The sequence below is a fragment of the Nyctereutes procyonoides genome, unplaced genomic scaffold (genome assembly GCF_905146905.1).
Source record: "Nyctereutes procyonoides isolate TBG_1078 unplaced genomic scaffold, NYPRO_anot_genome, whole genome shotgun sequence".
NCBI lineage: Eukaryota > Metazoa > Chordata > Mammalia > Carnivora > Canidae > Nyctereutes > Nyctereutes procyonoides.
The window spans coordinates 16,780,877-16,801,121 of NW_026575137.1; the positions used below are offsets into that span (position 1 = coordinate 16,780,877).

General features: G+C 35.9%; 1 protein-coding gene across 6 annotated transcripts in view; it reads right to left on the reverse strand.

Moving 5' to 3' along the window:
- The window catches only part of UBR5 (ubiquitin protein ligase E3 component n-recognin 5), a 133,642-nt gene that overhangs the window by 63,500 nt on the left and 49,897 nt on the right, over positions 1–20,245 (reverse strand). For 4 of the 6 annotated variants that reach the window (XM_055303313.1, XM_055303308.1, XM_055303309.1 and 1 more), the window contains exons 6-13: positions 14,641–14,830; positions 14,291–14,450; positions 13,553–13,702; positions 11,485–11,696; positions 3,580–3,696; positions 3,386–3,496; positions 2,619–2,773; positions 1,502–1,619 (exon numbers count right to left, since the gene is read on the reverse strand). In XM_055303313.1, the coding sequence (XP_055159288.1) occupies positions 1,502–1,619; positions 2,619–2,773; positions 3,386–3,496; positions 3,580–3,696; positions 11,485–11,696; positions 13,553–13,702; positions 14,291–14,450; positions 14,641–14,830 (1,213 nt within the window). The remainder of the gene's footprint in view (positions 1–1,501; positions 1,620–2,618; positions 2,774–3,385; positions 3,497–3,579; positions 3,697–11,484; positions 11,697–13,552; positions 13,703–14,290; positions 14,451–14,640; positions 14,831–20,245) is intronic. The other 2 variants (XM_055303311.1, XM_055303310.1) reach the window with 1 other exon arrangement.

The following is a 20,245-nucleotide window of genomic DNA, read 5'->3' on the forward strand; positions in this document are numbered from 1 at the left end:
ACTGAAGGAGAAAGTGCATGATGACAAAATTAGCACCACATTGTGTAATAAAAACCATTTGCTAAGTGGTAGGGATTTTAAGGCCCTTAAACACTTATTGCAACATTTGCTGTAATGAATATATACGTCAAGTTTTATCATGAAGATAAACTTCTAGAGAGTCTAATGAATGAAGTACAACAACAGTTCTCAAACTCTTTTGGTCTCAGAACCCTTTTTCCCTATTAAATATTACTGAAGGGTAAGCCCGGGTGGCTGGCTCAGTGGTTTAACACTGCCTTCGGCCCAGGGCGTGATCCTGGAGACCCAGGATCGACTCCCACGCTGGGCTCCCTGCAATGGAGCCTGCTTCTCCCACTGCCTGTGTTTCTGCCTCTCTCTCTCTCTCTGTCTCTCATGAATAAATAAATATATATATATATTTTACTGAGGACCCCAAAATCTCTTATTTGGGTCCTATCTAGCTTGTATTTTTTTAAAATTTTTATTTATGATAGTCACACACACACACACACACACAGAGAGAGAGAGAGAGAGAGAGAGAGAGAGAGAGAGAGAGAGAGAGAAAGGCAGAGACACAGGCAGAGGGAGAAGCAGGCTCCATGCACCGGGAGCCCGACGTGGGATTCTATCCCGAGTCTCCAGGATCGCGCCCTGGGCCAAAGGCAGGCGCCAAATTGCTGCGCCACCCAGGGATCCCTCTAGTTTGTATTTAATGTATGATTAATACTGAGAAATTTTTAAATGTTTAACAATAATGAGCCCCAAGTTAATATAAACAATTTTATGAAACATAACTACATCTTTAAAAAGAATAGCAAGAAAAGTAGCATTGTTTACATTTTTGCAAATCTCTCAATGTCTGTTTTAACAGAAGACATTCCCATGTCAGCTTCTGCATTCTAGTTGTTGTGATACATTACTTTTGACTCAAGTGTTACAAAGACAATTCAGCTTCACACAGATATGTAAACAGAAGAGAAAAGACTGCTGATTTCCTGAAAGAATGGAGAAATCAGTAGTTCTTGAACCACACTTTGATCCACTGAGGTATGAGAAAAATTACTTATCTATAAGGAGCCTAAAACCATCTCAGAGTCAAGAAAAACCAGTAGAAACAGGGATCTGATGAAGCCTCATGCCTTGTGCTGACAACATCCCCAAGAGCAGCATCTTTCAAATTGCCTGGCTGTTTATCACCTGGGATGTTTGTTAGACACTACGATACTTGGGCCATACTCTCAAACTGAAGGAATGTTTCAGGTAAGGAGCTCCAGGCTCTGCATTTAAGTACCAAGTGATTCTTAAAATTAGGCAAATCTGAGAACCTACCAACACGAGGGCAGAATCTCTGTTACTCCACTACTGAATAAAGAGCACATACAAGGTACTGGAATCCAGTCTTGGGATGACTTTCATTTGTAAAACTGCTTACACAGGAAGAAAGCAATTTTGAAGAGAAACAATGTTCCTTACGACAGGCTTCATTCTAATCACTTACCTGGGTACCAACAGTGATGTTTGGCATTGAAGAAATACCAGCACTAGATTTGGGCTTTTTATTTTTTGCTCTAGCTTTCTCCAACATTTTTTTTCTTTGACTAAAAGGGACTACACCCCTGAAAAGAAAAGGTATAAATTGGTGAAGCAAGCAGCAAAGAAGCCTACTAAATAAATCTGAAATTACACATATTACAGTATTTTTGCTTCAGAATAGTAGTATTAACATGTGTAACTTATTCTTAATCATAACTTGATCAGAGGTTTAATACATAACTGGATCCATTCTTATTAAACCTTTAGGGATTAAAATTTATGGTTAACTGATCACTCAAAATTTTCTGCCAAATAACTATATTTCATTAGTAGATTCCCTTATATAAGATTTCTGCCAATGCAAATTTACCTTAATGCCTTAAAACATAACAGAAAATACATTTAGTCTCTAACAGTAAAGGAATAACTAAGGAAGGCACAGAATATTCATCCAATGAAATACTTTAATAACCTTAAAAAAAATTTTTTAAAGATTTTATTTACTCATTCATGAGACACAGAGAGAGAGGCAGAGGGAGAAGCAGTCTCCCTGTGAGGAGCCAGATGCGGGACTTGATCCCAGGACGCCGGGATCATGCCCTGAAGCGAAGATCACGCCCGCACTCAACCAATGAGCCACCCAGGTGTCCCTAAAATTATATTTTAAGCAATGCTGTTGAATGAAAAAAGGCATAAAAAAGACACCCTATAGCCTATGCTTCCAATTATGTAAAAGCAAAGCACACATTTACGTTTAGGAAAATAAGATTTACATACTCCCAAATGCTAACAATAGCTATCTTTAGATTATAGGATGGTGGGTGATGTACACTTCTACTTTATTTTATTTTTAATTCCATAATTATATAGTCACTAAGTATGCATTACTTTTATAATGTTTTTTAAGGTGTCCTTTTTAAAAAATATTACTTTGCTCCAAAGTGGAATTTCCCTCCCTGTAAAGCATTATCTTTTACAATTTTTGGCCAACTTTCTCATGTTGGTATTCCACTACTCAAAGACTTATCTATGTACCTAAAAGCATTCACTGATAAAGAACTCCCCCTCCTTGTAATACTCACCACCAATATAAATTGTTCTCTAGCTGGGCACAGGTGTAAAGGGCACAGCAATGTAAAGACACAATCCTTTCACCCTGAAGTTCTGAGTAAGTCTGTGCAGTATGCTCTAATTTAGAAGCCACAGAACTTAAAGTTTCATCCACCCATGTAGCAACCTAAAGGGTAAAATAATAGAGGCTTAAATGAATAAAAAACAAATAGTCTTTCAAAAAGGATTGTGGTCAAAACTAGGAAAATATACTGTATGGACTGCAATTTTAAAATGCCTATAAAGTAATTCAGAAAAGGTTCTTAATTAAGACTACAACCTAAAATATTTTCCTCACAAAAATAAATCAAAGTAGCAGTAATAGAAATGAATGTCTAAAGCCATTTCTAGGAAATTAATCAAAATTAAACATTTGCTTCAACAATTTTCAGAAGAATTTAGTGACTCAAAAGCCAAACTGATAACCCAAGGTATAATAACCCATCTGTTCCAAATCCATCTCCTTCCAGCTTTTCAATAGCAACTCTTTTGTCAGGCCTTATCTTGAATATTGTTTCCTTCCCTTAAAGGAAAAATCTCCTCTAAAAGCTGGATTGTCATAGAGGGACAAACTAGCAACAAAAAGATTAGACATTGGATTACTCTCTTTAGGTTTAAGATGTTTTGTGTTTGTGGATCTAGTTAGACAAAACATGAAAAGACGGAAACGGGGCAAGGAGAGGAAGAAAATCAAGAATTTAAGCATAAAATCTTTCTCAATCAATGCAGTGTTCCGTACCTTGTTATTTTCTGTAGCTACAGTTGCTCTTATGCTATTTGCAGACAGCAGGACTATCTTTTCATTGGTTAGCCCCAAAAATGTTGCTCGTGGATGATGCAGTGAAGGATTCTTTGAAAGCATAAGAAAAATGATTACCATTTTGTGTGTCAATACGTAAAGCTATTCAATGCAAGTTTAATATGATAAAATACCTGTGCATTTCTGTAAGGCTCAGATTCACTCCACTTCCACTGATAAAGTTCCCCTTTACTGCTGACAGCCAAAAGCTCAGAATATAGAGCCCCAATACAGATGAATTTTGTTCCATCCTATAAAGTAAAAAATAATACTAGAGTATAAATATGACAACTGCCAAACCTAATACTTTTAATCACTTCATCAAATCTGGATTAATTCTGTGAACATATAAATCACAGCTATGCAAAGTCTCAGCACAGACTGCAAAGCGCTCCATAATGTGGCCCTGGCTCCCTTCTGAACTCACTTAACTGTCCTCCAGTCACATAAGCCTTCTACCATACCTGTAGGATCCTGCCATGTCTCTGCTGTTCTCTTGCACTGTTTCTTAGGTGACTCAATCCCTCTCCTTAATCAAGTCTGCTCAAATGAGACCTCTCACCACACTACCTATAAAAACCAACACTTTCATATGCCATCTGCTTACTCTACTTATTTTTAGGTGATTGCATTTCACAATCTGACATACTGTATTACTCACTGATAGTCTAGTCACTTGAATATAAGCTCTGCCTATCCACCACTGTATCCCCACTTCTTAGAACAGTGCTCAATAAATTGCCAAATAAATCAAGAAAAAAGAATAAGAAGCTGAAGCTGGGAGAGTCAAGCCTCAAGACAGAAGATTGCTTCCCTCTAGGCTCTTCCAAGCTCCTGAAACAAAGGTCTACATTTTTTTTTTTAAAGCAAAAGTTCATTTAGTTTTAAAGTAATGCATATGCCAGGATTTCAATGCAATTAAATTATAAAAATCTTGGTCAATAAATGTAAATGAATATCAATAATAATTCTTAACATAATGTTAATATGATCAGAGTGGTGAAGCTATTCAGAAATCACACAGCAAAACCTGCCAAAAAGAGATTTTTGGTTGTACTTTTGCTACTTGTCTATACACTGCTTCTCTTTGGAATTCTGGTTCTGAAGTATGCTAAACGAATGGTGACATTTTTGCTTTTCTGTCAAATTCTAATATTATTTGGTCAGATGGGTTATAGCACTCAGCTAAAGCCTATAATGTCAGCCACGATTTACAATGTAACAACAGGTCATGCTGCAGAAGTGTACCAAAGGAACACACATTTTATTTAATCTTCTATTTTACCATGATCAGCCAGCCCTATTTTCAAGTCATTCCACAGAAGGATAGGAGACCAAATTTGAAATTCTCCAAGTCAGTAAAATTCCTGTCTTCCCCTTCACCACAGGTGTCTGAAAACCCTCATCTACTCCCTCCAAGGCTGCTTGCTACATCAAAACCTATCTCACACCTCCTTCACCTTCCTTTGGTTAAAGGATGATGGGATCAGACCAAGTGAGCTCCAAGCCAGGATCCAGTACTTATCAAGTATGTAACTTTGGATTAAGTTTTATAACTTCCCTGAACCCCCTTTCTTCACCTCTAAGGAGTAGAAGATAAAAACCAAACAAAGACAGTTAACATTTATAAAGTACACAGGACAGAGCCCAGCACCAATAAGTGCTCACTCAAATTCAACTATGATTACTCTGTCCCCAACTTCACCTCCTACTCAGAAAAGCACAAGCTTGCTGAATACTCCTAGTTTTCTTGATTTAGGTAATGAAAAAACACCATTCTCCTCCCGTCCTCCCCACCTTCATCTCAGAGAAGTACCCTTCTTTCTTATTTAAAGGTAACCTACACACATGGGTTGAAAGCCTTTCTCATAACCTCAACAACCATCAAACTAATCTTTCCTTTAATATTACTTATGGTAAAGTGAATTGCTTGGCGTATGCTTCACCTTATCAGCTTCTTACTCAGAACCAGAACTGCACCATATTAGCCACGCGCATTTAATTAATCTTCTCTTTAAATTCTTCAAACCATCTGATCCTGTTCATCTGTTCTGGTCTTCCTCCTATTTTCACAGCTATTTTCTTCAACCCCCTCTACCACCATGTAGTCCCTGCCCCAGATTCTGCCCTCGTCCCTTTATTCAAATTCTGCTCTACCCTCAGCCTAACAGACTGCATCCACTGAGGCATCATGATTTTAACATGTAAATCTCCTACCTCCACATTAACCCACAAGAGTTATGAAGGTCTTAAACCATCCTCCCATCTATAAAATGAATTCATCATATCCTCCAAAGCTGCACATGCCTTGCAGTCACTCTCCACGAGCGACATCCATCACCCCTCTTTAACAGGAGAGAGACATGAAAACCTAGGGATACTGGTCACTTCTGTCTCTTCTCTCTCAACAACATAGTGACTAGTAAACCAGTGCTGCCTTTGCTTCAAATTCCCCAGATTCTCCCCTTCCTTTGTGCCCGCTGCCATTCCTTTGATTGAAATGCTCACAGTTCCTTTCAGCGACAATTCTACCAGTCTCTGAACAGACTCCAGATTTTTCCTCTTCCTTTCTCCTGAAAGGCCAGTAATGCCTAGCTCATTAAAATACAAAACAAAAAAACCAGAAACCCACAATCTCATCATGTCACTTCTCTAAGAACTCTGTTTGCTTCCTAGTGACTACAGACCATCTTAAACCTGCGGCAAATTGCCTGAGGCCCTCACAGTCTTGCTCCATCTTGCTCTTCTCCTACTCCCTACCACACTGCAACAAGTCTGAATTTCTCATTGTTCCACAAACACACCATGCCCTTTCATGACTCTAGGCTCATGCTTGATATATCTGGAATGCCTCTGCATCTTGGTCAATGCCTACTTAACCTTAAAAATGCTGCTCAGATATCATCTTCTCTATGAAGTCTCTGTCCAATCTCTCAGGTGGTATTATTCATTTCCCACTGTGAACCCCAATGCATTGTATTCACACCGTCAAGTCTTATCACTGATCATACTGTGAAGACATTATTTGTGGTTAAATGTCTGTCTTCTCCACAGAATCCCCTGTGGAGGGTTCAAATCATAGTCAGCTCTACTTTTCCACAGGCCAGCGTGGCAACATGACACATGGCACATAGTAGGAGTACCTTAACTGAATGAACAAATGAATTTTAACTCCAACTTCTCCAGATAAAATGCCTTGCTAGAACAGTACAATCCTGAACTAATCATCCCTACAGGAAGAGAGTGGAACATGAGGCCCCCTCAGAAGTGACTTACCTAATATCCCCAAAGACAGGACAATATTCCCCAGGTAAGTCCTGAATGAGCTAACTGAACCCCAAAGGCCCTGAAAATCCATTATGGACAAATGTGGAAAATTTGTGTGCCCAAAGGAAAATGATGAAATAATCACCTACTGTTTCTGGCCTTATTTAGATTTGTTATGCAAAGAAATACAATCAAACACAACACAAAAGAACAGTAATTTAGCTCACTTATTTCATAATGTCATAGAAAACATTTATTGTTTTAATGAAATATTAATGGCTGCCTCTGAGCAAGTTTGGGCCTGCTTCAACCCAATTGGAAATAAAACACACGGTCTTTAAACAGCAGTAGTGGGATCCCTGGGTGGCTCAGCGGTTTAGTGCCTGCCTTTGGCCCAGGATGTGATCCTGGAGTTCCGGGATCAAGTCCCGCCATCAGGCTCCCTGCATGGAGCCTGCTTCTCCTTCTGCCTGTGTCTCTGCTTCTCTCTCTCTTTCTGTGACTCTCATGAATAAAGGAAATCTTAAAAAAAAAAAAAAAAAAAAAAACACAGCAGGACTTTGCAGCCCCTTTTTTTTTTAAACAAAAATCAAGTCACTAATGGTTGAAGTCCTCAATACATTTCCAACTGTCTGAAGAACAATAAATAAATGAACTGAGGTCATCAATCTAGAAATCCCTTCCCAAAAGGAGACAGTAATTGCCAAAAATATGACAGAAATTACCTAGGGGCCAAAACTTAAGAAAAAACAACGTACATGCTTTAACCTGAAAGTGGCTATTGTGGGACACAAAGCAAATTTTATGTTCAGTTTCAGCATATTAACTCAGCATGGATTTCTGTGTAACTTTACTCCTTCCTCTCTCTCCCATGTCTCTTACTTTACTCTCATCTGGGCATTCTCCTGGTAACAGTCTATCATGACTGTAGCTGCATCTTTTTTCCCTTATAAGTCACCTTAGATTCTTGTTGGAAGCAGGCCGGCATAAATACATATATATAGTTACATTTTACATGTAGACATTTAGCAACATAAAACTAAATTTCTAGTCTGAGAAAAGTAAATTCCAGAATTGACTGAGAAGTAAAATGAAGCCATGTGAGATAATCATCTAAAGGGAAGATAGCATCTTCTTACCAATTATCACATCTACTTCCAGAAATATAATGTACAAAAAGCAAACGGGAGGAGGGAAAGAAATGGGGCATAATGGGGTGCTGGGAAGGGAGGAAGGAATGATGGATGAAGAGACAGGGCAGCCTAATAAAAAGTTGCCATTCTTGAGGCGCTTGGATGGCTCAGTTGGTTGTCTGCCTTCAGCTCAAGTTCTGGTCCCAGGGTCCTGGGATCCAGTCCTGCATAAGGCTCTTTGTTCCTTGGGGAGCCTGATTCTCCCTCTCCCTCTGCTTGTCTCTCTGTCAAATAAATAAATAAAATCTTAAAAAAAAAAAAAGTTTGACATTCTAGGGTAAAATTAGTCAGAAACCAGTATAAACTTGGCTAGTTCAACTGTGGTCAGGACTTAAAGGCCCTCCCTTAAGTAGACACAGACTACCCATTAATTTCCTATTATGCTATATTATTATTGTAACAAACTCTTTTTCATTCCTTGCATTTTATAGCCAAGTAAGACTAAGGACATGATCGTATCTCTTTCAGCTTGTGCCCAACTCTACCAGCAGAGAATCTGACACACAAAATATTATTGCCACAGAGGCCCACTTGGAATACCCAAACCTACTGGGCTCTCACCCTTCCATGACCTACAGAAACTACCTGTTCTCTTTGTAAAAGAGGACCTTGCTTCTCTTTGCTCTTTACACTTTACATACTGAGTCTTTTAATTCTCATGACAATCTTGCAAGATAAAAACCATTATTATGCCCATCTTATAGATGAAAAACAAAGGCCCAGAGAAGTTAAAGGACTTGCCCAATGCCACAAAGCTGGCAGGTCAGGATATGAACACTTCAGTAGTCTGCCTCTAGAGTACACACTCTTAGCAATTGCTCTGGCTGCCTATGATTCCCTAAAGCCTCTTGTACCTAATTATATAATGGTGCTTACTCCAAAGTATTAACATCACTGGTCTGCCGTCTACAAAACGCTAACTCATCAGCAAAAGGCCTAACAAAGTATGAACTGAATCTAAGTTACTGAATTAACAATGACTTGAATGACCCTCACCTCTGTCTTAATGGAGCTTTCAATATCCCTATGATAATTTCCAATTTTCATATCTTTTAAGACACTGAAAAATAAGGGAAAAAACTTTTATGCCTATTTTTTAAAAGTTTTTAAAACTTTTTGTTTACATTTTGATGTCCTGCCTCTGATATCCACCAATCTGTTCTCTCAATCTATGAGCTTATTAGTGTTTTGTTTTGTTTTGTTTTGTTTTGATGATCCCATATATAAAAGTGACTATACGGTACTGGTCTTTCTCTGACTTATTTCACCCAGCACAATGCCCTTGAGGTATATCCATGTTGTCACAAATGGCAATATTCCCTTCTTTTTTTATGGCGGAATAATATTCAAGTGTATGTGTGAATATGTGTGTGTGCTTACATCTTCTTTAACCATGATCCACTGATGGCTCCACTGAGGGTAGCAGTCAGCCTCACAAACAATCACCTACTGGTATTTGTTGATAACTATGACAATACTTAAGAGTTTGATTAGGCTTAAGCTATTTTCTTTCCCTAAACTGAAATTTTTGATATCTAAATTTCAATCATAAGCTAATAAAAAGTGTTATCTTTTCAGCGACAATGTTTTTTATTTAAATTCAATTAATTAACATGTAGTGTATTACTGGTTTCAGAGGTAGAGTTCAGTGATTCATCAGTCTTATATAAGAACCAGTGATCATAATATCATGTGCCTTCCTTAATGCCCATCACCCAATTACCCCATTCTCCCACTCTCCTCCCCTCCAGCAACCCTGTTTCCTAGGATTAAAAGTCTTTTATCATTTGTCTCCCTCTCTGATTTCATCTTGTTTTATTTTTCCCTCTCTTCCCCTATGATCCTGTTTCAGTGACAATATTTTAAATTAGATACTTAACAGGAAAAAAAAGTATAGGTAGAATATACTTTGTTTCAAACACTCCTATTCCTCCTTTATTCAATGTCTAAACATCAAGGAAATAACACACTAAGTAAATGTCTGCACAGTCTCAAGATCTCATGATGTACTTATTAACTGTCTCTGAAAACAAGCTGTACTAAAAACATGCCCATCAGTAAAGACCAATAAAGACTAGCTAAATCTATCACAGCACACACTGGCTAGGGAAGAAGCTTGCTAAACTTGTACTGTTTAAAACACTTTCATTCACCAAAAATAATACATGATAAAGAAGCCCAGACTAATAATATATGTGATGGCACTGTGAAAACAAGATTCATAAAAAAAAAAAAAAAAAAAAAAAAAAAAACAAGATTCATGAATCCTCTATTACTTCTAGCCAACATGAAGGAGACCCAGCCTAATATGATCCAGGCAAGAGAAATAGGAAACACAGAACAATTACAGAAAAAAATAGGGGGGGCCTAGGTTTAAATCACCTTCTACCATATGGAATAAAGGTAGAACTTAGGACATGTCTACTTTTATGGAAATAAGTAAGAGAATGCTAATTCAGGGAGAGTTTGTCAGCTGCCAAAGAAAACAGAATAACCTTTTGCTTACAAAGAGACTGATTAAAATTCATGTTCCTTCTTGCATTCAAGCTTTCCACATGAGCGGAATACAGAGGAAAATAAATGAACTACATCAAGATTCACAGTAACTGAAAAATAAATTCAGAAAGTTAAACAATATTTTCTTTTAATATCTCAAATTCAAATTCAACTTCAAAGAAAAAAAAAGAAATCCCTATCAGAATATCCTTATCTGCTAGAGATTAAGTTTTTTTACTTTACTTTGCTTAAGAAAATCTCCTACTCATGGCTCTGGAAAAAAGAAAAAGGATGTCAAAAAAGAGATGGAAAACATGGCTTCCTACAGAAGACATTACCAAGCACTTATGACAATAAAACCTACACAGCATCAACAGGATGTAGACATTCTGCTTCACATGCAGCAGTAATGTATTTTTAAAGACTCAAATCAACTTAACAAATCTTGGATGTTTTCTAGAAGCCAGTCACTGTACTTCTCCTCGGGATGCAGAGCAGAACTCCCCTAGTCCATTCCTGTTCAGCCTGCTTTGTCTCCCAAGCATTTAGAGTCTGTTGGAATTCACTGCCATGAAACAGGACAGCTAACTAATCAAAGAAACATAGATCCCTAATCTTGCCCTAACATTCATGCTTTGTATCAATGACCACGAACCTGCCCTGCAGTAACTGGGGTCCACTTCACATTACAAAACAAATTTCTACGAAGGACCTACAAAACAAATTTCTACAAAGGACCATCAGTTACTGGCAAAATTATCACCAGAAGTCCTGAAACAGAATGCCAATGTGTTATCTGGAATTACCATCCCGATTTCTCTGATTTACTCCATCAAGTAGGAAAAAACAAAAATAAAACAAACCACCTAAATAATAGCACCACTGAACATACCTCACGAAGATGACTCATGTAGTGCCAAATAAAGATGTTCTATGTATATTTTAAAACAAAACAAAAATATCATTTATGTCTGTGTTTTTTAAAATAATGATAGTACAAAAATCTGAAGTAAAACATAAACTTTTTTGAGGGGTGGGGTTTGCCAGAAATTTAATGGAAAGGGTGGGAATTTTTCCAAATACCTTATCAGGCCACCACTGCAAATCTTCTCCTAGAGATACTGGACTTTGAACAGGTGTATTCTTCTTATCCAAGTTTGGCTCTCCTTCCTTGCTGGTGGAGCCCCTTTCATTATCAAATGAGGCTCCATCAAGCCACCTCCGTTCACGTAAACGTAAAACAGATTCACGTTCACGCAACAGCTCAGAGTCTCTCTCTAAGGGAAGAAGGAGAACTGGTATGCAATTGGGTCACACCAGTGGGATAAAAGTAAGCCACTCTCTAGTAAAGACCCTTCAGGATGCAACTAACAGCAGTTTATCTACTCACAAAAATTTAATGTAAATGTATATCTAAAAAGCCTGACATGCAACATTCAAAACATTAACTCTTTCAAGCGAAGGTATGCAAATTATAAACTAGTATTTTTAAGAACTATGTAGAGGCAGACATTTATGAATTCCAACTACATGTGTTTAGAGCAGAATTACTTTATTTTAAACTGGATTTTTAAAATGGAGTTTAAAATTTGGGGCTTTTATTGAAAGTGCTTACCATAACTTTATTAAAGAATGTGCATAAATTAGAATTTCAACACATTAGACACATATGTAAACCAAAAAAGAATATTTGTTAGAATGTCTTCAGTTATCAAAAAACAAAACAAAACAAAAACAAAAACAAAACCCTACATATACAAGGAAAAACACCTGAAATGGCTAAAATACAAATCCATTAACATTAACTATAAAAATTTTGATGATTCAAGCTCCCGTTTGGCGTAATTTTACAGGCTGGATTTTCATGGTCTCACAAATTTTTGAGAAATCAGATAAGCCTCTTTTTTTTTTTTCTTTTAGTAATCTTTACAGAAAGATTTCCATGCAAAAATGCTTCCCCTGCAATTGGCCTACAAACTCTCTAAAGCCAGTTTTGTTGTTTGGGGTTTGTTTTTGTTTTTCTGTTTGCTCATTACATTATTTTATTAAGTAGGTAATCAAGATATACTTTCCAAACCTTAGATAAGAAGGACTAGAAACAATAATATTAATTTGAACCATATGAAACTGCCACCCATGAAGGTCAGAAAATGGTCAAGTACCAGCAGTTCCACATGGTTCAAATAAAACGTAATGCCTACACAGAATGACCTACAGCAAAGCAAAAGGGAGAAATTTAAAAGGAGTTATTTATGCTCAATACTGAATATTTGAAAATGCAATACTTGATATATTTAAGGCAGTGAAGTGTGGACTTATTTAAAACTTTTTAAAGCTATTACATAATAGATTCAGTAACTAAAAGATCATCCAAGATTTGTAATTTTTAAGCTTTGTTTTGTAAGTACTAGATATTTGCAGCAAGTTCTTAATATACCATGGCATCTTTTCCAGTTTACTAATGATCAGTAAATAATATATAACTGATTCTTGTCTGTTATTTGAATCAAGCAGTTTTACATTCTGAAAATAAAAATACTGACTTAATAAAGTTAAAATGCAAGCTAAATCTATATCAACATACACAGAAAGAATCTTACATTCGTAAATCTTTTAACTTCTACTATGTACTATACCTTTTAAGGATCTCAAACTTCTGAAAATAACATTTTAATAAGCTAATCATTTATATATATTATTGGTCAATCCCATTCAATCAAATTTTTTCATATTTTACTCTTCCATCTAACCAGGATTTAAAAATGCAGAATAATCACTTTATTTTAATCAAATAAACTAATCAAATAAACTAAAGAGACTTGTTTTCTGAATGCTGCATGTCACTATAAAGTAGAATTCTGCTTTTAGTTCAGAATCCATATTCCTATAATTAAAAATATAGGTAGATAAGTCATAACCCTTGACAGGTATTCCACAGTGTAGATAAGATCATCTCTAAAGTAAAGTACTATATGTGGCTCTTCAAAATAAGAAGTAACTAGTTTAATATCAAAAGCATTCAAAAACACTAATAAGTAATAATTTATTATTGTATAATTACAATAATATTAGAAATTCAGACACAGTGAATTCTATTGCTATCCCTCAATACAACCAGCCAATGATCACAAAGAAATAAATGCAAAATTACCTCGAGATGAGCCTAGTCTGGAAAGTGATGAACGACGAAAAGAAGGGTAACCAAAATAGCTAATGTCCTCAGAAAACATGGCATCCGCATCAATAATGACACTTGGGTGGGCAGAATGAATGTCAGCATCAAGAAGAGACATAAGATCCTCTATAAACAGAAACAAATATAAAGCAGATACAGAAATCTGTAGACCATTGAAAGGTTCTGAAAATTAAATCAGATAAAATGAGAAACTGACTACTGACATACCCTGAGAAATAAAGTAGTAACTACCTAGAGAATAAAGTGAACATCATTAACAAAGATTTTAAGGAACATGAAATGCATGATTGCCACTTGAGCTACCTACTAAATACTCAAACAAAAAAGATCTTTATTTAATGTATTAGTAACATCACAGAGATAATGCAGTCAAAAGTCTAAATGGAGTTTTTACATATTCAGTAATAAGGCATCAAAAAAAATAACATTATAGAGTCATCTGTCAGCCAGTGATAAAGCCACACACATACATCCATGTCTTTACTGGAACTAAACATAAAACTACTTACTAAGCAAAAACATTTCCCTATTTTCCCTTAAAAGTATTTTAGACTCAAACTAAACATTACAGTGAGAAATATCTACCACTTTGGAAAAGAACTATCAGAAAATCCATTGTACTCTAAAATTCCATTCTGTAATCAAAAAACGTCTCTCCCTCCAGGGGTAAGAAAGCAATGATGATCCACCAACCTCCAGGCAAATAAGATTCACTGGCTGTATCATCCCCATCATCTCCATCTTCATCATCCCGGCTAAGTAAGTTATTTACAGCAAGGTTTACATCAAGATTTGTTCGCTGAAGTTCACGAATAATGACACTTCTGGATTTGCCTTGTAAAACGACTTGGGCCTGAAATTAAAAATTAGAGTGTTATGCTAATTCTCTTTTGCTTACATTTTTATCAAAATCAGCTTTCTAGGGGCAACTACAGAAAAGCAGTATTTCCCAATCCATGCTATGAGTCATGACTACAGCCCAATATATTCAGTTAAACCTCAACTTTTGTTACCTTATATGAAGTGTTCTACAAGATCTATACCTGTGAAATCAGCTCCTCTGGAATGACAGATGCAGGAATAACTGGCTGGGGCTGACTGCCCAAAAGCCCAGATCCTCGATCGCGTCCAGTCCGAATAACTCGAGTCTGTCGGCGGGAATCTCGAGCTCCAGCTGACGACCTACCAGAAGACCCTCCTCCACTTCCACCAACTCCAGAACTCCATCGACTTCTAAACAGTAGAGAATTTAGAGAATTAGCATTTTAAACAATCTTTCTGAAAAGATCACCTTGTGTCTTATATTCATTCCCTTAAGTGAAGATAAAACTGTAATTGATACAGTGATTTTATAGTATTTTAATTGAACAAGGTAATATAACTGAGTCTTAAAACTATTTCAATTTTTTAAATGCTTACATGCAAATTCACTCTTTAGAAAGATATCTATAACATTTTTGCATCTTTTGGAATCATGTTTTAAAGCTCCACATTCCAATTATTTCTAGTCACAATTCTTGAACAAGTTTTAGGACACACCTTGCCTCACCTTTCATGTGAAAGACTCATCAGACATAACTATCAACAATGTGTTACACAAAAAAGTGTTAGAGTTTAAGACTCACACTGCTATGCATGGAATAAAAACATTATTTGCAAAGATATTAGCCCATTAATATTACTACTATTAACTACCTTGACCAAAAAGAAGCTACTTTTAAAATAATCATTAATTTTTTCTTAACATGAGAAAACTCAGAAAGGGCATGTGATGTTTCCATTTTCACTTTTTGCCCCCAACATGAGCATTAAGGATCTTCAAATCAACTAAGCTAGATAACCATAAACAATTGCTTTTCTACATTTAATCAGATCTTAAAGAAAATGTTCCCCCAAATCACATTAACCTTAGAAATCATGACAGTGCTAGAATCTTATTTTAAAAAATCTGAGTATAGTTGATGCCTCTTTAAAGTGAATCTAATACTTAGAGATCATTCAATCTAGAAGAAAGGCACTTTACTCACAACTACTCATTATACTCATCTAAGAGAGGCCCACATTTACAGTAGCCAAGAGGTGGAAGCAACCAGATGTCCATCAAATGAATGGATAAACAAAATGTAATATCAAAGTACATTGGAATATTACTCAGCCTTAAAAGAAAGAAATTCTGTCACATGTTACAACATAGCTGAACCTTAAAGACATCATGCTGGTGAATGAAGCCAGTCACAAAGAGAGAAAAACCATATGATTCCATTTAAATGAGATCTCTTAAAGTAGTCAAATTCATAGACACAGAAAACAGAATGGCAGTTCCCCGGGGCTAAGGAGAGGGGATAAATGTGGTAAGAATGGTATAAAGTTTCAGTTTTGCAAAATGAAAAAGTTCCGGAGATCTGTTTCACAACAATGTGAATACAGTTAATATTACTGAACTGTGCACTTAAAAATGACGAAGGCAGTAAATTTTGTTATGTGTTTTATACCTTGGTTTTAAAAATTAAGTCATGTGTTAACAAAGAAAGCAATATTCTAAAAAGTACTTATTTTCAAGTTATATGCATTATAACAAATATGCAATAGAAAATAATATAGGATCAATGAAACAAGTATTCAAATCAAATATTAAATCAGCATTTCTACTTCATGGTTTCCTATTAAGGCAGAAAAATGAAGTATTTCACTCAGGTAGAACTACTTTTGAAATTTTTAAACATTCAAATCTAAATATATTATTTCAACTTGGTAACAGGGAGAACCATACTAAAGAATCTTAAAAAAGATATAATTAGGGTGACAGTATGTCCCAGTTTGCTTGAGATACTGCCGGTTTAAGCCTACTATCAGAGCCAGAGCCTAATTATTAATTTCACTCCAAAATGTCCTAGTTTATAACTTATTTCCACCAAGGAATGAATACCATTTTCCCAAGTAAATAATGCTAGAAACCTGATCAGATATACTATCCAAATATATATACTCCTGGGCAGACCTTATAGTTATCGTAAACTCAAATCTCCATGAAGATTGCAAAAATAAGTGAAGTTAAGATAACAGGGAAGAATGGACAGAATCAGTTCACCGAAAATACCCAAATTCACTGCTAGATTTATCCATCAAAACACCAATGGCTACCAATTTGCAATCTCTGCTATACAAACCCTCAACTAAGATTAGCCTAAAAGACATTTGTCAAAATATCTCTGCTTTGCCCATTAATCTGTTACCAAGGAGGATACCATGTTTCCCCACTCACACCCACTGTACAGAGTGTTTCTTCTATCACAATCCAAACAACCTACCAGTCTCCCTACTTCAATTGCTCCTTAACATTCCTTCCTCTAATCAACTCACTATATAAAGAGAAGAATATATTGAACTAAGTACACATTAAGAGAGATTTAGTAGTGGTCAAAAAAGATACTATGGGAATGGGTGATTCGTTTTACCTGTAATTTTAGTGAGCTATGTAAATTTTCACATTAAACTCAAAAGTCCTGGGAAAACCAGTTTCTACTACATGTACTTTGCTCATCAAAATTAAGTCTTAACCATAAGTCTGGCTGGTTGGTGAACAAAAAATACACACACACACACGTATCATCAAAAATAAGGCAAACTGAAAAACTATCACAATCAAGAGGAGACTAAGGAGAAACAATGACTGAATGTAATGTGATATCCTGGATGGGATCCTGAAACAGAAAAAAAGACAACAGGAGAAAACTAAGGAAATATAAATAACTTTCAGCCTCAGTCAATAATAATGTATCAATATACATTAATTATAAAAAATTTACCATACCAGTTTAAACATATAACAGTAGAAACTGGGTGTGGAGTATATGAGAATTCTCAGTATTCTATTTGTAATTTTTCTGTCAATCTAAAGCTGTCTCTTTTTTTTTTAAGATTTTATTTATTTATTCATAGAGAGAGAGAGAGGCAGAGACACAGGCAGAGGGAGAAGCAGGCTCCACGCAGGGAGCCTGATGTGGGGACTCGATCCCGGGTCTCCAGGATCACACCCCAGGCTGCAGGCAGCGCCAAACCGCTGCGCCACCGGGGCTGCCCTAAAGCTGTCTTAAAATAAAAAGTTTATTTAAAAGAGTATATACACACAGACGTACACATACTATATGAGTGGTATGTAGCCTGATATATATATTTATTTCTGTGAAAATATCAATTAGTTCCAACACTTAAGTCAAAATATTCACATAAAGATCCAGAACTGCAGCTTTTTGGGGACAAAAAAAGACAAAAAGGGTTGGGGTGAAGGGCACCTGGCTGGTTCAGTCAGTAGAGCATGTGACCCTCAATCTCAGGGTTATGGGTGTAAGCCCCACAATGAACATAAAGTATACTTAAAAAAAAAAAAAAGGTGGGGGTGAGGTATGGAAGTTTGCATTTGGCAACAATGGCTCTGTATTCTCCGGTGGTAATAATCAGCTAAATCAGCTGCCTTCTTTAAAAAGGGCCATCCACTTAGTGTGTCACAGCCCTACTACATATTGTCTTACCCACCTAGCCAGCTTCAACTATTTATAATTACAGTGACCTCCTTGGCTTTTACATTCCAAATACAGCGCTATTAGCTCAGATGAAGACTCCAAAAGAAACATGGTAGTTCAAATGAACAAAAAGCAGCTTATACCTATTATCTCTTATATCCAGTGACAATAAACAGAATAAAGAGACTTTAAATACTAGTATCTCAGGGATCCCCTGGGTGGCTCAGCGGTTTAGCGCCTGCCTTTGGCCCAGGGCGCAGTCCTGGAGTCCTGGGATCTAGTCTCGCGTCGGGCTCCCGGCATGGAGCCTGCTTCTCCCTCTGCCTGTGTCTCTGCCTCTCTCTCTCTATGTCCATCATGAATAAATAAATAAAAATCTTAAAAAAAAAACTAATATCTCCATTTTAAACTTACTATTGAAAAAAAATAAAAAATAAACTTACTATTGAGCAATTAACTCTTTTCCCCAAGTAAATCTGGTGTTCTACCCTTAACTTGGCCTGAAATGAGTTTAACAAAAATACCTAGGAGATTTTTGAAAAATCTTCCAGGATAAATTTGAGTAATTATGAAAGGAATGAACAGGAGCAACTAGAAATGTTTAACAAAAAAACATCTGCTGACAGTGAAAAAGCCAAAGGGAAAAATATTAAAAGTCCCATAAATTTTGTCTGCTATGTATTCAAAATAAATGATCAATTATCAATGATCTATGCTGATGGAAAAGAAAACTCAATTATTCTAAAATCTTTCAAATGCAGTTCTCAAATACAGAGACTGATTCATAATCCAAAGAGAGCAACCCTCAACTCTGAAGGAAGAGAATAAGGGACCATGGTCTATATAGGGATGGTCTCTTTCATATTTGACTGTTTTTGGTAAATCTGTGGATAAGAATCCCCTCTGGAGTCTCAAGATCTGCCTGTCCTAGATTTTCTATTACATGTGAAAAATTGCAAGTTTCTTTAAAATTCATTGTAATCAACATAGAAAGATGAAAAAAACACCCACTATGTACTCATGAGGGAAATAATGTACCATAAAGGAAAATACTTTTGACTCTATAAAATTTCTTAATTTACAAAATAACTTCATCATAAAAAATAACTTCATCATAATTTTACCATCAACAAACTGAGATTTTCATAGAGGCCAAGAGAAACAATCAACCCTTAAGTGCTTATGCTTTGTGGACATCTGCAAAACCAAATAAAGGTAAACAAACAACTGGCAATCACTTAGTGGGCACTGTGACATTTGTGACATTTCTCAATACTGCAATTCATGAATCAAATGCCAAAGAAAACTCATGCAGTTTGTTCTGGGGCATGTGCGTGGATAAGAGAACAAGGGACAGAAAAACATGGGTACACAAAGCGGTGTGGGCAAGGATGTGTAAGGGGGACTCAAAAATTGCTTCTCTCTGCATTTTTAAAAAAGTCTTAAGATTAGCCCTAATCTTCTTTGGAGTAGATTTACAGAGGTTTTATTCAAGATCAAATGTATTATAGTTTATTATTACCTTTGTTACATATTTTATTAGCATTAAAATCATAAAATTCCATTGCTATATTTCAATCATTCTATAATTGGTTATATCCAAGTTTTATTTATAAAGAGAACTCAAATCTAAGACAATTTGAGCAACATAATCAATCATAATGAATTATAAACTATAGAATAAAATATCCATGAAACCATAATGATATAACTGAAAAGAAACAGAATAGACAGAATAAGAAAACAGAATAAACAGAATAAATAAACAGAATAAGAAATAAATGGACAAGGAAGAAAAATTCTTCCTTATGGTCGAATTCCAATTAATAAGTGTAAAAGGAATGATGGAAATTTAAAAAGATAACCACTTGGCCAACACCACAGAAATAATTAAGGCAAAAAATCATCAGTGGATGCTAAAATAAAGCTTAAAAATAAGAAACTTAAAAAAAAATAAGATACTTACATAGTCAAAGAATCTCCCCACAGTATATATTATTAATCACAAAGGAGAAAATAGTAACTTTATAGATAAGAAACCTGGCAAACACCATCTTATCTAATCAAGGACAATCTCATCACCAGATGTGACATATCAACATCATGTGCCTTCTGATATGATGCACTG